At 38.2% G+C, this 16,413-nt stretch overlaps 1 protein-coding gene across 1 annotated transcript in view; it reads left to right on the top strand.

Moving 5' to 3' along the window:
• The window catches only part of rhoq (ras homolog family member Q), a 47,732-nt gene extending 34,444 nt beyond the window's left edge, over window positions 1–13,288 (top strand). Inside the window, exons 3-5 of the mRNA XM_061962891.1 lie at window positions 4,829–4,993; window positions 7,138–7,233; window positions 9,617–13,288. Of these exons, the coding sequence (XP_061818875.1) occupies window positions 4,829–4,993; window positions 7,138–7,233; window positions 9,617–9,775 (420 nt within the window). The 3' untranslated portion in view covers window positions 9,776–13,288. The remainder of the gene's footprint in view (window positions 1–4,828; window positions 4,994–7,137; window positions 7,234–9,616) is intronic.
• The last annotated feature ends 3,125 nt before the right edge of the window (window positions 13,289–16,413 follow it).

Here is a 16,413-nt window from a genome sequence, read left to right on the forward strand (position 1 = left end):
GATCACCCCCTGGGAGGTGAGGGGAGCAGTGGGCAGCAGCGGTGGCCGCGCCCGGGAATCATTTTTGGTGATTTAACCCCCAATTCCAACCCTTGATGCTGAGTGCCAAGCAGGGAGGTAATGGGTCCCATTTTTATAGTCTTTGGTATGACTCGGCCGGGGTTTGAACTCACAACCTACCGATCTCAGGGCGGACACTCTAACCACTAGGCCACTGAGTAGGTATATAGTAGGTATAAGTCGCACCTGCCGAAAAAGCATAATAAAAAAGGAAAAAAACATATATAAGTCGCACTGGAGCCCGGCCAAACTATGAAAAACAACTGCGACTTAAAGTCCGAAAAATATGGTAGCTTGTTTTAAAATGTCTCTGACAATCTTGCACTTTCTGTTTTGGAAATGACATGAATGTTTGTGCCACTGCTTGATAACTGTTTAATAAATACAGTTTTGGTCAATTGACTTAGTTGTGATTTCCCTCTCTGCATGAAAGTTAAAAAAATGAGCATATATTAATGCAGTATGAACAAGAATGTTTTCATGTAGACACATAGAATCATCATACTGCTGTGATTATATGCATCAAGTGTTCATTCAAGGCTAAGGCAAAATATCGAGATATATATCGTGTATCGTCACATGGCCTAAAAATATTGAGATATTAAAAAAAGGCCATATCGCCCAGCCCTACTTCAAGGTACTCAAAGCTCTTTGACAGTATTTCCACATTCACCCATTCTCACACACACACATTCACACACTGATGGCGGGAGCTGCCATGCAAGGCCCTCACCACGACCCATCAGGAACAAGGGTGAAGTGTTTTGCTCAGCAGGCACAAGACATTGACACAATGTTGATTATGCATACTTGTCCTTTAAAACTGACTTTCAAACAACGTTGCAAAATAATTGTGTTTGTAAATTGAAAACAAAGTTTATGTCTGATGTTGGATCCATTTTGTTGGTTGGGAAATTACCAAATTTCCATGGTCAAATCAACGTCAGAACCCAACATTGATTGAACGTCGTCAAAAAGCATGTTGTTCCAACGTTAGGTTTGAGTTGCTCAACGTCAGGACTTAATTTAACAAGTTCTGATCGTTATAATGCATTGTGCCTGTTCTGGGGGTTCGTGAATCCAACCTTGCTCGCCGTAACTGTCATTGGTGCATACAGAGGAAGTGCTATGTTGTAGTTGTGGGTACTAGCTAGGGCTGCGGCACTAGTGTTGTTATGACGGCTGCTGTTGGCGTGTTAAGGTCGTCATGACTCGACAATAAAGTTTAAGTGTCAGACTTTGTAAGCTTCTGTTGGGACTAGTGTTTACCTTTTTTTTGTACCAAAATGTATTTCAATACTTTTTGATACCTTTCAAAATAAAAGGGACCACTCAAAATGTCATTATTGGCTTTATTTGAACAAAAAAATCTAACATGAAACATACGTTTCTAATTGGATTCAAAGGACTTTGTCATTAAAGGGGAACATTATCACAATTTCAGAAGGGTTAAAACCATTAAAAATCGGTTCCCAGTGGCTTATTTTATTTTTCGAAGTTTTTTTCAAAATTGTACCCATCACGCAATATCCCTAAAAAAAAGCTTCAAAGTGCCTGATTTTAACCATCGTTATATACACCCGTCAATGTTCCTGTGACGTCACACAGTGATGCCAATACAAACAAACATGGCGGATAGAACAGCAAGGTATAGCGACATTAGCTCGGATTCAGACTCGGATTTCAGCGGCTTAAGCGATTCAACAGATTACGAATGTATTGAAACGGATGGTTGTAGTGTGGGGGCAGGTAGCGAAAACGAAATTGAAGAAGAAACTGAAGCTATTGAGCCATATCGGTTTGAACCGTATGCAAGCGAAACCGACGAAAACGACACGACAGCCAGCGACACGGGAGAAAGCGAGGACGAATTCGGCGATCGCCTTCTAACCAACGATTGGTATGTGTTTGTTTGGCATTAAAGGAAACTAACAACTATGAACTAGGTTTACAGCATATGAAATACATTTGGCAACAACATGCACTTTGAGAGTGCAGACAGCCCATTTCAGGCGCGCTAAGAACATATATTTTTCCACGATTTCAGCACTCAGGTTAACCATACCTAAATAGACACAAAATACTGCATTACACAAGACTACCAGAATGTACTTGAATGATTGAAAAAAATAAATGTTTTTAAGCTAAATTATTGGTAAACACAGTTTATGTATAATAATTTACGTAAAACCGCGAGTAATGAATAAAGTTTTCATCAATTAATATATTCTGTAGACATACCCTCATCCGCTCTCTTTTCCTGAAAGCTGATCTGTCCAGTTTTGGAGTTGATGTTACACCCTCCGACAACACACCGACGAAAGTGAGAAAATGGCGGATTGCTTCCCGATGTGACGTCACGTTGTGACGTCATCGCTCCGAGAGCGAATAATAGAAAGGCGTTTAATTCGCCAAAATTCACCCATTTAGAGTTCGGAAATCGGTTAAAAAAATATATGGTCTTTTTTCTGCAACATCAAGGTATATATTGACGCTTACATAGGTCTGGTGATAATGTTCCCCTTTAAATAACATAGTGAACAATAGTGAACATACTAGACAACTTCTCATTTAGTAGTTAGTAAGCAAACGGGTTACAAAGGCTCCTAATTTGGCTGCTGACGTATGCAGTAACATTGTGTCATTTTTCATTGTATTATTTTGTCAACATTATGAGGGACAAGCGGTAGAAAAAGGATTATTAATCTACTAGTTAATTTACTGTTAATATTTCCTTACTTTCTGTTTTAACATGTCTTTAACACTTCTGTTAAAATGTAATAATCACTTATTCTTCTGTTGTTTGGATACTTTATTTACATATGTTTTGGTTGTTACTATTATTTGGGTATTGATGCAATACCAAGTATACAGGCCAGGTCATATATTTTGTCATACCTAAAGTCCTTCTGTTTCCAGAGAAGTATTTTCTGAGTTTATAAACAATAAAAAAATGACAAAGGATTTTGTGATTATTTACTATGGCTCTTGTACTTGGTAATGTTTCAGTCGATATTTGTATAGATCCTCCCATTTGTTTACATTCAGGAGCACTAGCTTGCTGTTAGCGGTTAGCTGTAGCGTCATCCTACGGTGTGTAGTGAAGCATGTTTAGCTGTTTTTCGTACTGCAGGGATGATATGTGTAAGAAACATACTTTATTTGTCGTTATGGAGGTGAAGATTTAGTGGTTTAGAAGTAGCTAAAACACTGCAGAGGGACATTAGCCGCTAGCTATGTTTTAAAGTACCGCTTGCAGAGCTGCGCTTCAATGTTTATAACTTCACTTTTATAATTTGTTTTTAAGCCATAATACGTACATTCTCCCTCTTCTGTCTTTACACTGTTTGCGCTTGAAAGTGCTCTCTGTGTGTGTGTGTGTGTGTGTGTGTGTGTGTGTGTGTGTGTGTGTGTGTGTGTGTGTGTGTGTGTGTGTGTGTGTGTGTGTGTGTGTGTTGACTCACATGCCCTTTGGCTCATATACGGTGTACCATCATATCCATGAAGAAAAAAAATACAGGTGTTTTTCAAAGGCAATATAGTACTTTTTTTTTTTAATTAATTAGTACCGTGGTACTTTATTAGTACCGGTATATCGTACAACCCTTGTTGGGACGCTACATTACTTACAATATTTTTCTTGCACAATATCACCACCAAGCACTTGTTGCAGGTGGCTGAGACTGCATTCATTTAGTACCAAAACGAGGCACCAATAGTCTAGTTACTATTATTTGTGTGCACCAGTGCCAATATGGAACTGGGTGTGGTACGTATCCTTGCTTTTAACCGTTAAAAATGTGTGTGGGTCAGAAAGTCTTGTTTTTATAGACTTAGACTTAGACTTCCTTTTTATTGTCATTCAAATTTTAACTTTACAGCACAGATAAGAACAACATTTTGTTACATAAGCTCATGGTAGTGCAGGATAAAAAAGCAATAAGGTGCATATATAAATAAATAAATATATATAAATAATATATATAATATATGTATATAATAAATAAATATATATAAATAAATAAATAGATTACTGTACAGATAAATATATTGCACTTTTTCACATGCGTCCACGTTTATGGATGTATGTTATATTGTCTTTTTTATTCCAGCGAGTTAATCCATTTTGGGGGGAGTTGAGGGGATAATTTAATTATGATGCGTTTAAGAGTCTGACGGCCTGACGGAAGAAGCTGTTACAGAACCTGGAGGTTCTGCTTCGGAGTTGGACATTCATCATAATAATGTATCCTGGTTATGGACAAGTGTGAAGAGTGCTCAGTAAGAACCATACTTAATGCAATGCATGCATTAATGATCCATTTACACTATATCCATGATGGAATCATTCCAATGTGTCATCACCCTTCCTTGGCTAAGCTTGCACTGAAGGACAGCAATTTTTTTTTAAAGTTGCTAATTGCTTCTGTCAGCAGGAGGGCGAAGGAGAAAGCAAATCCCACGTGAAGGTCTTCACATTCGTTGCTCTTCATAGCTCAAATCCAGTTGACAGTTTTATGAGCATTTTTATGAGCCTGTCATAAAATTACCCATCATATGTGAAAAGCAGCAGGAGCTTGGCAGTGTGTGTGTAGCAAACCACTTGATAAGATCAGAACAATTACATTCCAAGCTTGGCTTCAGTGAAGAGAAAATGTTGACATTGTATGCACTTAATTAATTGTCATGAATTTAAGTGAGGTGAAAAAAAGCATAGATCATCTATGCCTATCGACTTTTCTCATGCCGACCATGAATCTTTTCCCAGGAGGATTATGACCGACTGAGGCCATTGTCCTACCCGATGACCGATGTCTTTCTCATCTGCTTCTCTGTGGTTAACCCTGCCAGTTTCCAGAATGTGCGTGAAGAATGGGTGCCTGAGTTGCAGGAGTATGCACCCAGTGTCCCCTACCTGCTCATCGGCACCCAGGTGAGTCCTCACCAGAATGTTCATCCTAACTGCTCTTTTGGCGTACTACATGGTCAACTTAGATATTGAAACGTATAGTAGGTCATACTGTAAGTCAAGTTTTGAAATGACCTTAAATTGATTCCTCTGGGTGGGAAAAACATTATCCGATTCTCCGATGCATCACGATTAGAACATGGGCAATTAATGAATCGATTGACAAATGTCCAAACATCAGTTCTTTACGTATGTTAAATAAAGCAATAAAGACAGTTCTAAAATGCGGCATTAATGCTTATGTTCTCTCAATGTGAGTCCTACATTTTGTTTTAACCACAGACTGTGGGCTATTATTCTTTTAACGGTATGTGTTAGCTTGGCTAACAACTGAAGGTTAATCGGAACTGCAACCACTCAAGTAGAGGAAATTAGCAGAGAGATTAATAAGTCAAGAGAGACAATAATAATCACACAGTACATATACAATATATGTATGTATGTATTTGAATGTATATATCTATATATGTATGTATATGTATATATACAGTATACCGTATTTTCCGCACTATAAGGCGCACCGGATTATTAGCCGCACCTTCTATGAATTACATATTTCATAATTTTGTCCACCAATAAGCCGCCCCGGACTATAAGCCGCGCCTACGCTGCGCTAAAGTGAATGTCAAAAAAACGCTGCGCTAAAGTGAATGTCAAAAAAACAGTCAGATAGTTCAGTCAAACTTTAATAATATATTGAAAACCAGCGTTCTAACAACTCTGTCCCAAAATGTACGCAAATGTGCAATCACAAACATAGTAAAATTCAAAATGGTGTAGAGCAATAGTAACATAATGTTGCTCGAACGTTAATGTCACAACACACAAAATAAACATAGCGCTCACCTTCTGAAGTTATTCTTCATTCGTAAATCCTTCGAATTCTTCGTCTTCGGTGTCCGAATTGAAAAGTTGCGCAAGCGTGGTATCCAAAATGGCCGGTTCCGTCTCGTAGAAGTCATCGGGAGTCAGTGTCGCTGTTGTTCTGTGAATCCTGCCTTCCGGAAAGCTCGGACCACAGTTGTGACCGAAATATCTGCCCAGGCATTTACGATCCACTGGCAAATGTTGGCGTATGTCGTCCGAGGCTGTCTGCCCGTCTTAGTGAAGGTGTGTTCGCCTTCGGAGCTGTGTGAAAAAAGCCACCCGGCCTCTTCGCGTAAACTTCCCTTAACCACTCGCTCATCTTTTCTTCATCCATCCATCCCTTCGAGTTAGCTTTTATGATGACGCCGGCTGGAAAGGTCTCTTTTGGCAAGGTCTTCCTTTTGAATATCACCATGGGTGGAAGTTAGCATGGCAAGCTAGAACCACAGTGAAGGATGACTTCTCATTCCCTGTGGTGCGAATATTCACCGTACGTGCTCCCGTTCCACAGTGCGGGTCACAGGAATATCAGTTGCTGTGAAATACGGTAGTAATCCGTGTGCGGATGGAGAGATTGCGTCTTTTTATGAACCGGATCGCTTAGTAGGAGCCATTTTGTGGTCTTTACAGATGTAAACAGGAAATGAAACGTACGGTGATATCCGCGCGTTTTTTCTTCTTCTTCCGGGGGCGGGTGGTTGCTTACAGTAGAAGAAGAAGCGCTTCCTGTTCTATGGGGGCGGGTGCTTTCCTTGGCGGTTGCTTGCGTAGAAGAAGAAGCGCTTCCTGTTCTACCGGGAAAAAAGATGGCGGCTGTTTACCGAAGTTGCGAGATCGAAACTTTATGAAAATGAATCGTAATAAAGCGCACCGGGTTATAAGGCGCACTGTCACCTTTTGAGAAAAATTGTGGTTTTTAGGTGCGCCTTATAGTGCGGAAAATACGGTAGCTACAATTCACTGAAAGTCAAGTATGTATTTATTTTATTTATATATATATATATATATATATATATATATATATATATATATATATATATATATATATATATATAAGAAATACTTGAATTTAAGTGAATTCTAGCTATAAATATACTCCTCCCCCTTAGCCCTGATCCCGCCCATTGTGAGATGCCAAAAAGATTCCCACCTCTGCTCACTAGCCACATGTGTTACACAATGAAATAAGATTGAGTGCAAGTCTGTGCTAATATCTATTTTTCTCACACTAAATTTCACAGATTGACCTACGTGATGACCCCAAGACCATTGCCAAACTCAATAATATGAAAGAGAAACCTGTAGTGACAGAGCAAGGGCAGAAACTAGCAAAGGAGGTGTGTATGTTTGGAACAGAATCTGAAGGTGTTTAACCCTGGTATTGTATGTGAGATGTACTCATTTCTGGAGTTCACTGAAATGACACTTTTGGCATAAACTAAACTCAAACCAATCTGTTAAAAATGTTTATTCATATACAGGAAGAACCTAAACAATATGTAAAGACTTCAGTGATGTTTAAATGAAGACAGACCTATCTATTCTTTTTTTTTTTTTTTACTTATTGCTTGCAGTGTCACAGTGGCTTAAACCTTTGCAGAATGTGCAGTTTATACATTATCCGACCAGCTCCTTTATTATAGGGCTCTTATGTTCCACTTTTGCACACATTTCCATTAATTTAGTAAATGTGAAAATGTATTTAGCTGTTTTTTATTACAAATGCACTGTTTTTTAAAGTTGCTAGTGAAACAAAAATAAATGTAAAACTGCATTAACAGATATAAAATATAGATGCATCAATAATCAATTTGTAATCGAATCATAGCTCCTGAATCGTAATCAAATCGTGAAGTGCCCAAAGATTCCTATTTGTAGTAAGCACACGCTGATTTCTCTGTGGTAGTCGAGTATTCACAGCAGTAAAACTTTAAAATAAAATAAAAAATAAAAAAACAACAGAATTCTCTTAAATTATTTAAATTATTTATTCCAATAATTTCAGGTCAGTTTCTCATGCTTAATCTTTTCTCCAAGTTTATACAGAAACTGACATTAAAAGCTATAAAGGTTGTCTGTTTAGTGTTTAGTGTTTATGGTTGTGTGAGGAAAGCAAGGAAGATTTCTAAATGTCATTTTGTCATGGCTTAAAAAAAAAAAATCCTTGTTTAATAGCAATATGTTTTCAAAAAAAGTCATGAAACAGGTACAAATGTATTTACCAGATTCTCAATGAGCTGAGCAGATTCTCAATGAGCTGAGCAAATTTGAATGTTATTCACATTATTCACATCCAAATTCTCTTTGAGGCTTGCGAGCCACAATCGCCTACTTTCATTTTAGACAATCGCTCTGTCTACACTGTTTTTCACAACTGTGCAGAGACAGCAGTAGTACTGTAGATGTTTTTTTGTTTGCTCAATTCTGACAGCCACAAAAACACTGCAAAAGTTAATCATTTAGCTTTAGCAGAGATGCTAACTGTCCCTTTCACATACAATATATTGTTGTGATGTTCTCTACCATTGCTGACATTCTGCTTGTTACAAGAAAACACTTGATATGAAGCACACTGCAACTTTTGCAAGAAAATAGTTCTATGGCAAATCTGTTATGAAATTTGCTAATATTTTTTTCAATTAGTTTACAATAGAGAGACTTCTGGAGTATTTAGAAAGTTGAACCATTTTGTTTTCCAATGTGAAATAGACAAGTGAATTCATTAATTTACTTAATTAATTGTATTATTTTCATTCTGGACCTCTGATTTTCCTTTTGTCTTTGTACCTTTTTGTCCGTATGGATATGAAATGGTCTTAAAAGTCTTAAGGTCTTAGGTTTGACTTGTTGAAACCTGCAGAGACCCTGCATGTTACAAGAGAAATTAACAAGTACCGTATTTCTCTGACTACAAGTCACAGTTTTTTTTTATAGTTTGGCCGGGGGTGCGACTTATACTCAGGAGCGACTTATGTGTGAAATTATTAACACATTACATAATATTATTTAGCTCATTCACGTAAGAGACTAGACCTGTATAAGATTTCATCGGATTTAGCGATTAGGAGTGACAGATTGTTTGGTAAACGTATAGCATGTTCTATATGTTATAATTATTTGAATGATATGTTACATTAACATACCAGGCATGTTCTCAGTTGGTTATTTATGCGTCATATAACGTACACTTATTCAGCCTGTTGTTCACTATTCTTTATTTATTTTAAATAGCCTTTCAAATGTCTATTCTTGGTGTTGGCTTTTATCGAATAAATTTACCCAAAAAATGCGACTACCGGTAATACTCCAGTGCGATTTATGTTTTTTTCCTTCTTTATTATGCATTTTCGGCAGGTGCGACTTATACTCCGGTGCGACTTATACTCCGAAAAATGCGGTAGATTAATAATAATAGTTTTGAGAAAATGATACAAGAAATGACAAAATATAATCACATACGTCAACAGCAAAGTTTTGTTTTAAAATGGATCTATTATCATTTATGTGCCAAATAATATCTCATGACATATAATATTGTAAGAGTTTGCAATATATATTGCAATATAAAATGTAGGCTTTATTGCCAATACCTACACATTTTCAAAGCTAGGTTTCAACACTGAACCATCTTGTTGTTGGGTGACCGTAACCTCCAGATTAAGATTATAGAAAATGGATTTATACTTGAAACTGACTTATCTTTTCTTCCCTACTGCGCAGATTGGTGCATGTTGCTATGTGGAATGTTCCGCACTAACCCAGAAGGGCCTGAAAACGGTCTTTGATGAGGCCATCATTGCCATTTTGGCTCCCAAGAGGAAGAGCGCTCTGAAGAGAAGACTGGGACCCAGTTGCATCAACTGCTGTCTGATCACATGATACACACGCACGTGTCATTATGTGTCTTAGACTTACGGAATGACGTCAGCTGAGCAGAGGACAACAAAAGAGTGACTTTTTAAGATGCAAGGCACTCGGAGGTTCATGACTTTGAAAGAAGAGTTTACTGCATTACCACCGCACAATATCCAAAAGACTCTTCTAAATTTAGTTGTTTTAATCTCTAAATTACTTTTTCAACATTGAGTATGATATGTTTGCATTTCAAATGGAGATTTATGCTTGATTTAAAAAGAAAATGTCAGAATATGAATACTTTTGAGAAGGCCTGTCAAAGGAAAAATGGTAACGCAGAAATCAACCATAACCATTTTTGTCTTGCCACTTTCTCTAATTTGTCAATTCACAAGCGACAGATAAACTAGGTGTTTTATGAGAGTGTGAGGTGAGTCTCCCTTAGAGCCACCAGAAGACTGTAGCAGCTTGAGCAAGATGAAGAAAACCATCTGTTTCACACCTGCTCGGCGAGCTTCAGTCATGTTACAATTAAAATGGCTTCATACCTCCGACAGAGAGCAACTAGAGCCAGAAAATATGCTCCAGTAAATATTTTTGTGTTGCCCGGAAGGCCCCAGACAGTTCACGTTCTTGGGCTTTAACCCCTGGATTAAACCACATGTGCTTATGTATAAGGGGTAACAACTCAGTCGTAAAGTGAAATGTTGTATCAACAAAATATTTTGGACCCAGAACTGTATATTTTTAAAGTTAATATTTTGTTTAGGTGTACTTTTATCACTTTCACAGTATGATAGCAGGATGGACAAATGGTCCTTTAGGAGTGCTGCATACATAACTCCCAAAGAAACAAATCACACAGACTGTCATCAAAAACGGGTGGCAAAAAAGACCTAATTCTACTGTACTTTATATTAAAGATGAAGCACACTCTTCTGTTCTTAACACTGCCCCTCTTCAAGCACAGTGATGGGCTTGCAGGCACAAACTTCAGCACAGTTTAGCGTTATACCAACTCACAATCTATAGAGTGAGGAAAATAATAATTTGATCTGAACAGTCTGTCATTTTTGATTATTTCAACAGACTGTGAACAGAAACAAACATTAAATGTACTAGAATATTTTGTATTTTGATTGAGTGAAAAAAGAATTGGATCCCTAAGCAAAATGACTTAGAGAAAACCCTGTCTGGCAAGCACAAAGTCTGAGTTTGTACACGTCTCAGGAGTGATTTTGGTGCAGTCCTCTACAGATTACAGAAGGTTTGGAAGTCAACTTAAAGATTTCGATATTTTATAAGACTAGCTAGGACCTGAAGTGCTTCTTTAAGTCATTTTTGTTCTAACCCCAGGCCGTATATCGTCATGCTGGAATACCAATCCATGACCCGGCTTCATTGTTCTACCTAAGGCCAGGATTCCGTCCTCAATGCGGTGAGGTCGTCCTCTACCTTTGGCAGAGAAACAGCCCAAAGTAGAATGTTTCCACCTCTATGGTTGACAGTGAGTCGTATTCTTCTGTCTCCAAACACGACAAGTTGAGTTGACGTCAAAGAGAATTTCGAGCTCATCTAACAGAGTTCATTTCTTCCGATCCCTGGCCAGTTAGTCTTGCTAGTTGGTCAGGGATCAAACACTTACTTCAATTACAAATCAAGATATAACCTTTTATATAATGATTTTGGTTGTTATTGTTTCTGGTACAAAAAAAAAACGCTACCATAAAAATATTGACTGTTCATGTCTTTTTAAGGGGTTAGATTGATAAAATAAGCAAAAGATCAAACTGATTATATCCCCACTGTACATGTATCAAGTTTTACGATTTGATTACAATGCTTGTGATTGAAATTGTTAATAGTAGCTTTTTTGGCAATGGTTAACAAAAAATAATAAGATAATCAGACAAACTATCTGGAATTACATTTGTAACATTTTTTTCCCCTAAAGAGCTATAATGAAGGCACTAAATCAAGATGCAATAGAACTGCTTGGAAAAAAAATATGGTTAGTTTGCCAATAATCTACCTGTTCTGGCTCAAAATCAGAAGTCCCCACTGACTGACCGCTATATTACATGAGTTCAAAACATGTTTTTCATATACAAATAAATAGCCCAGTCATTAATGTAAGTGTTGCCAAAATGATTCCACTTCATCTTGTTTTGTTACTTTTAATGCAATGTGACTGTGACTCAATGCCTTTGGACGATTCACATGAAAACATGTGGTTAATTTGCAACTAGGGATGTAACAATATGAACATTTAATATCAGGGTTTTTGTGAACAAAATGATCACGGTTATTATTATTGCAGTATTGTTGAATGTGCTCAACAATACTTATACACACACTGAAATGTTTTGATTACAAAAATGCCCACTATTTTGCATGTTTTGCATTTCTTATGCTCCACTGACAGATACCCTACTAAAGAGTGTTCTGGCAGGTGTTGTGGTGTCCTACTCTGTTCAGTGGTCCTTGAACGCACCATAAAAACACCACCATGTCATATATCGACCATTGTGGTCTAAGAGAGCACAGCTTTTAGGTTACATTTGCACAATTCAATATCTTAATTGCTCAGGCAGCAATGTGTTTATACAAGCTGAGATTGGGCTATGTCGTATTCATGTCAGCATTTAAGATCAGTTGGTCTCTGAGTTTATTCATCAAAGCGTCGCTATCATTGTTTTTTGATCATTTGAATTTAAATCGATAAAACTAACCGTTCAGTTTTTCCACAGTTAACATCAATATCGTTACATCCCTATTTGCAACCAATAGAAATGAAGCTAGTTTACATTCAAAGCCAAAAGGATGCAGCTTTTACAAAGAGTTTTGTAATTGTTAAAGAGGTCACTGCAGCCCAAATTGAGTATCCGCCAAAGCCTGACTGGTCTATTGTGCTTTATTTGGTTGCAATGTGAACCCTCCAAAGCTGGTTTAATGTTAAAATTATCCCACTACTTGTTGTGACTAAGAAACCACTACTTTTTCACACTTGTAATGACAAACTATGAATGGTTGTGAAACTATTTCTACCACCATCATTTTCAGGTTGGATCAAAAATCATACAGATCATCAATTTGACCAAAATCCACTTAAAAATCTTAATTTTCAAACTCCAGTTCTTGCTATCTTCTAAAACATAGAATAAGTAATACAAACTACAACATATTTCAAATTTACATTAAATGTTATTTACCAGCCCGATGGGCGCTGCACGAGTGTCTTGCAAAACAAAGTTTCCAGTAAGCCAAACATCCCAGAAAAATGACTGCTTGTGTTCTCTTGGTATGTTTTTTAAAGTGCCATCTGTAGCAAAAGAACAGTAGTTCTTTTCAGTATCTGATGCGATTGATGCTTTAACGTAAATGGTGCTCCTTTTTTCTACCCCAGCTTGCGCGATTGTATTGTCATGGTGTGTTGTGGGGTGGGGAGGGGGTCGTCTTAGGCCCCAAAACGCTGCAGCAATCAGTGCATTGATGCTCCATGTCTGCTCAATAAAAGTGTAAACTGTGTTAAAAAGATTTCTTGGTTGGTTTACTTGGGAAAGTAAAATGATGTCAAATTTATGGTGACATTCCTAGTTTAGCATGTGCATTGGGAATGCATTCGAACAAGAATGAGTTATTGTGAAAGCAGCTTACTCAGACATAATTGTTTTTCCCCTTGTGGGATGTGTGCTGGCAGTGTAAATAGGATAACAAAACAAGCATTGACTTGAATGGTCCGATTTAAATCAGGCCTTGATCTACACAAATCAGACGTGAATGATTGCAGTGACTACAGTTTAAGCAGACAGGTCAGTCTAGTAAACGTCGTCATTGTTAAACGGACATTTTCAAAATGCCAAACACGCCTGCCAAAAATCTTAACGACTGAAAGCTTGCAGATGTTAATGGGGAAAAAACCAACACCTCACTGCGATTTGAATGGTAAGTCCAGGCCAAACTAAAATGTTGAATCTTAGACTGGTGCAGCGTACATGGTGCCTTCTTGCCTAGGTCACTCTAGAACAGTGGTTCTCAAATGGGGGTACGCGTACCCCTGGGGGTACTTGAGGGTATGCCAAGGAGTACGTGAGATTTTTTTTGAATATTCTAAAAATAGTAACAATTCAAAAATACTTTATAAATATAAATAAAAACCTATCTTTTTGTCCAAATAGTTCAAGAAAGACCACTACAAATGAGCAATATTTTGCACTGTTATACAATTTAATAAATCAGAAACTGATGACATAGGGCTGTATTTTACTTCTTTATCTCTTTTTTTTCAACCAAAAATGCTTTGCTCTGATTAGGGGGTACTTGAATTAAAACAATTTTCACAGGGGGTACATCACTGAAAAAAGGTTGAGAACCACTGCTCTAGAACAGTGGTTCTGAAACCTTTTTTCCACCAAGTACCACCTCAGAGAACACTTGGCACTCCAAGTACCACCATGATGACCAACATTAAAATACAGTAGCGTAGTAGGCCTATCAATTAAACGAAAGCAGAGGATTTTTTTAACAAGTATATTTAAAGAGGAACTGCACTTTTTGGGGTGGAATTTTGCCTATCATTCACAATTCTTATCTAAGACAACGACATACGTTTTTCTTTTTATATGCATTCTAACTAGTAAATGAATGAGATCAAAAGTCCGCTCACAATCAAGCTCTGTTCGGCCTATGAGGCGCTCTAAAAAACATCCAAACTCCTCCATCAAGGTTTTATATACACACTAAGTATATGTAATGTAGTAACAGGCATTCATAATAACTTTAATGTTTACGTATTTTGATCATTTTTAGCATTCGGCGGCGCATTCATTTAAACGCATAATCACTGATTACTCACTGCAGGCATCATGAGAGCCAACAAACATAATAAAACATCACTTACTGTACAATGTCTGCTGTCACTCCGATGGTAACTGTTATATAATGTTAATATATTCAAGTTTGGGGACGCTGTGGCTCGGTTGGTACAGCTGCTTTGCCCGCATCTTGAGGGTTCCAGATTCAATCCCAGCTTCTGCCATCCTAGTCACGTCCGCTGTGTCCTTGGGCAAGACACTTCACCCTTGCTCCTGATGGGTCGTGGTTAGGGCCTTGCATGGCTCCCACAATCAGTGTGTGAATGTGTGTGTGAATGGGTGAATGTGGAAATACTGTCAAAACGCTTTTGAGTACCTTGAAGGTAGAAAAGCCAGATACAAGTATAACCCATTTACTGTTTTGATAAAAAAAGAACTCATAATTCTCACGAAGAAAAAAGGCGGATGGAACAAAGCGTCTTTTCGTGTCTTTCTTGCCATTTCTGTGTCTAAAATGGATGCCAAACTCATCAGATTATATCCTCATCCTTCTACTATACAGGTGAGAGGCATTATTTATGATCTAGAACTTTTGAGCTCCGAGGCATGAAAGCAGCTCACCGCAGCCGCTGATGTCACCACCAGCTGTTGGCTCTCTGATCACGGCCCCGCTAAAAATATTTCATCTGTGTTAGTGCTTATAATAACAATATCACTAATACTTGGTTAATATTCAGGTCACGAAAAATAAATGGACTATTGTTGGCGCTTTTTAAAAATGTTTCTTTAGAGGGGTGTGTGCGTGGAAGAGAGGACCTCCCATTGACTCCATTATAAGCAGACTTTTATTTACGTTTATTTTCGAGTTAAAATGCATTTAAAAAATACATTTGTCTTGTCCCTGATGATTATGTACGATAGGCAAAATTCCCCCGCAAAAAGTTCACTTCCCCTTTAATATGTTTGGCCAATTTAACATTACAGTTTTAACAATAACACTGTTTGAATATTGGAAAATAAAACAATCACTTCGGTGACTCTTTGACATACCACTAGATGAAGCCCGCGTACCAGTAGTGGCAGAGCCATGTATGGAGAAGTATGGTCAACTCTTGTTTCACAGTTGGTCCCAAACATGGGGCCCTGACCAATCATTTTAGATTGTTTGGCCATACATGATTGGTCAAAGGCCCCTAATGTGACTACAGGGCAGCATGTTTCAGAATCAGAATCAGAAATACTTTATTAATCCTCGAGGGGAAATTAAGATTTTCAGCCCAATCCCATTCAAGAGCAGACAAACATTACAGGGAGACAGAACAGGATCGCTGACGGGTCTGCCAACTTCCGGCACCCCTTACAATTAAAGGTGAGAAAACGGTAAACGCTGGGGGGGTGAAAAAAAAATTCTGTCTAAGCATGGGCCCCTGGAAGACAGAGGCCACTAGGGGAAAATAACCTCATAGCCATAGCACACATAAGCATGTGTGTAAGAGGGAAACATCAAAGAACACAACTTGGTCCTGAACGTCGACAAGACCAAGGAGATCATGGTCGACTTCAGGAAGCACCAGTTCAGCCACACTCCACTCTTCATCAACGGCACAGCGGTGGAGATGGTAGGCAGCACCAAGTTCCTGGGGGTGCAGATAACTGACAATATGACCTGGTCCCTACACACCGGAGCTCTTGTAAAAAGAGCTCACCACCGCATGCACTTTTTGCAGAGGCACTATAGAGAGCTTACTGACCAACTACATCTGTCTGGACTGGAGCCTGCAGTGCCTCAGACTGGAAGCCCCTCCAGAGAGTGGTGAGGACGGCGGAAAAGATAATCAGGACTCCTCT

This window comes from Nerophis lumbriciformis, linkage group LG02 (assembly GCF_033978685.3).
Source record: "Nerophis lumbriciformis linkage group LG02, RoL_Nlum_v2.1, whole genome shotgun sequence".
In the NCBI taxonomy this organism is placed as follows: domain Eukaryota; kingdom Metazoa; phylum Chordata; class Actinopteri; order Syngnathiformes; family Syngnathidae; genus Nerophis; species Nerophis lumbriciformis.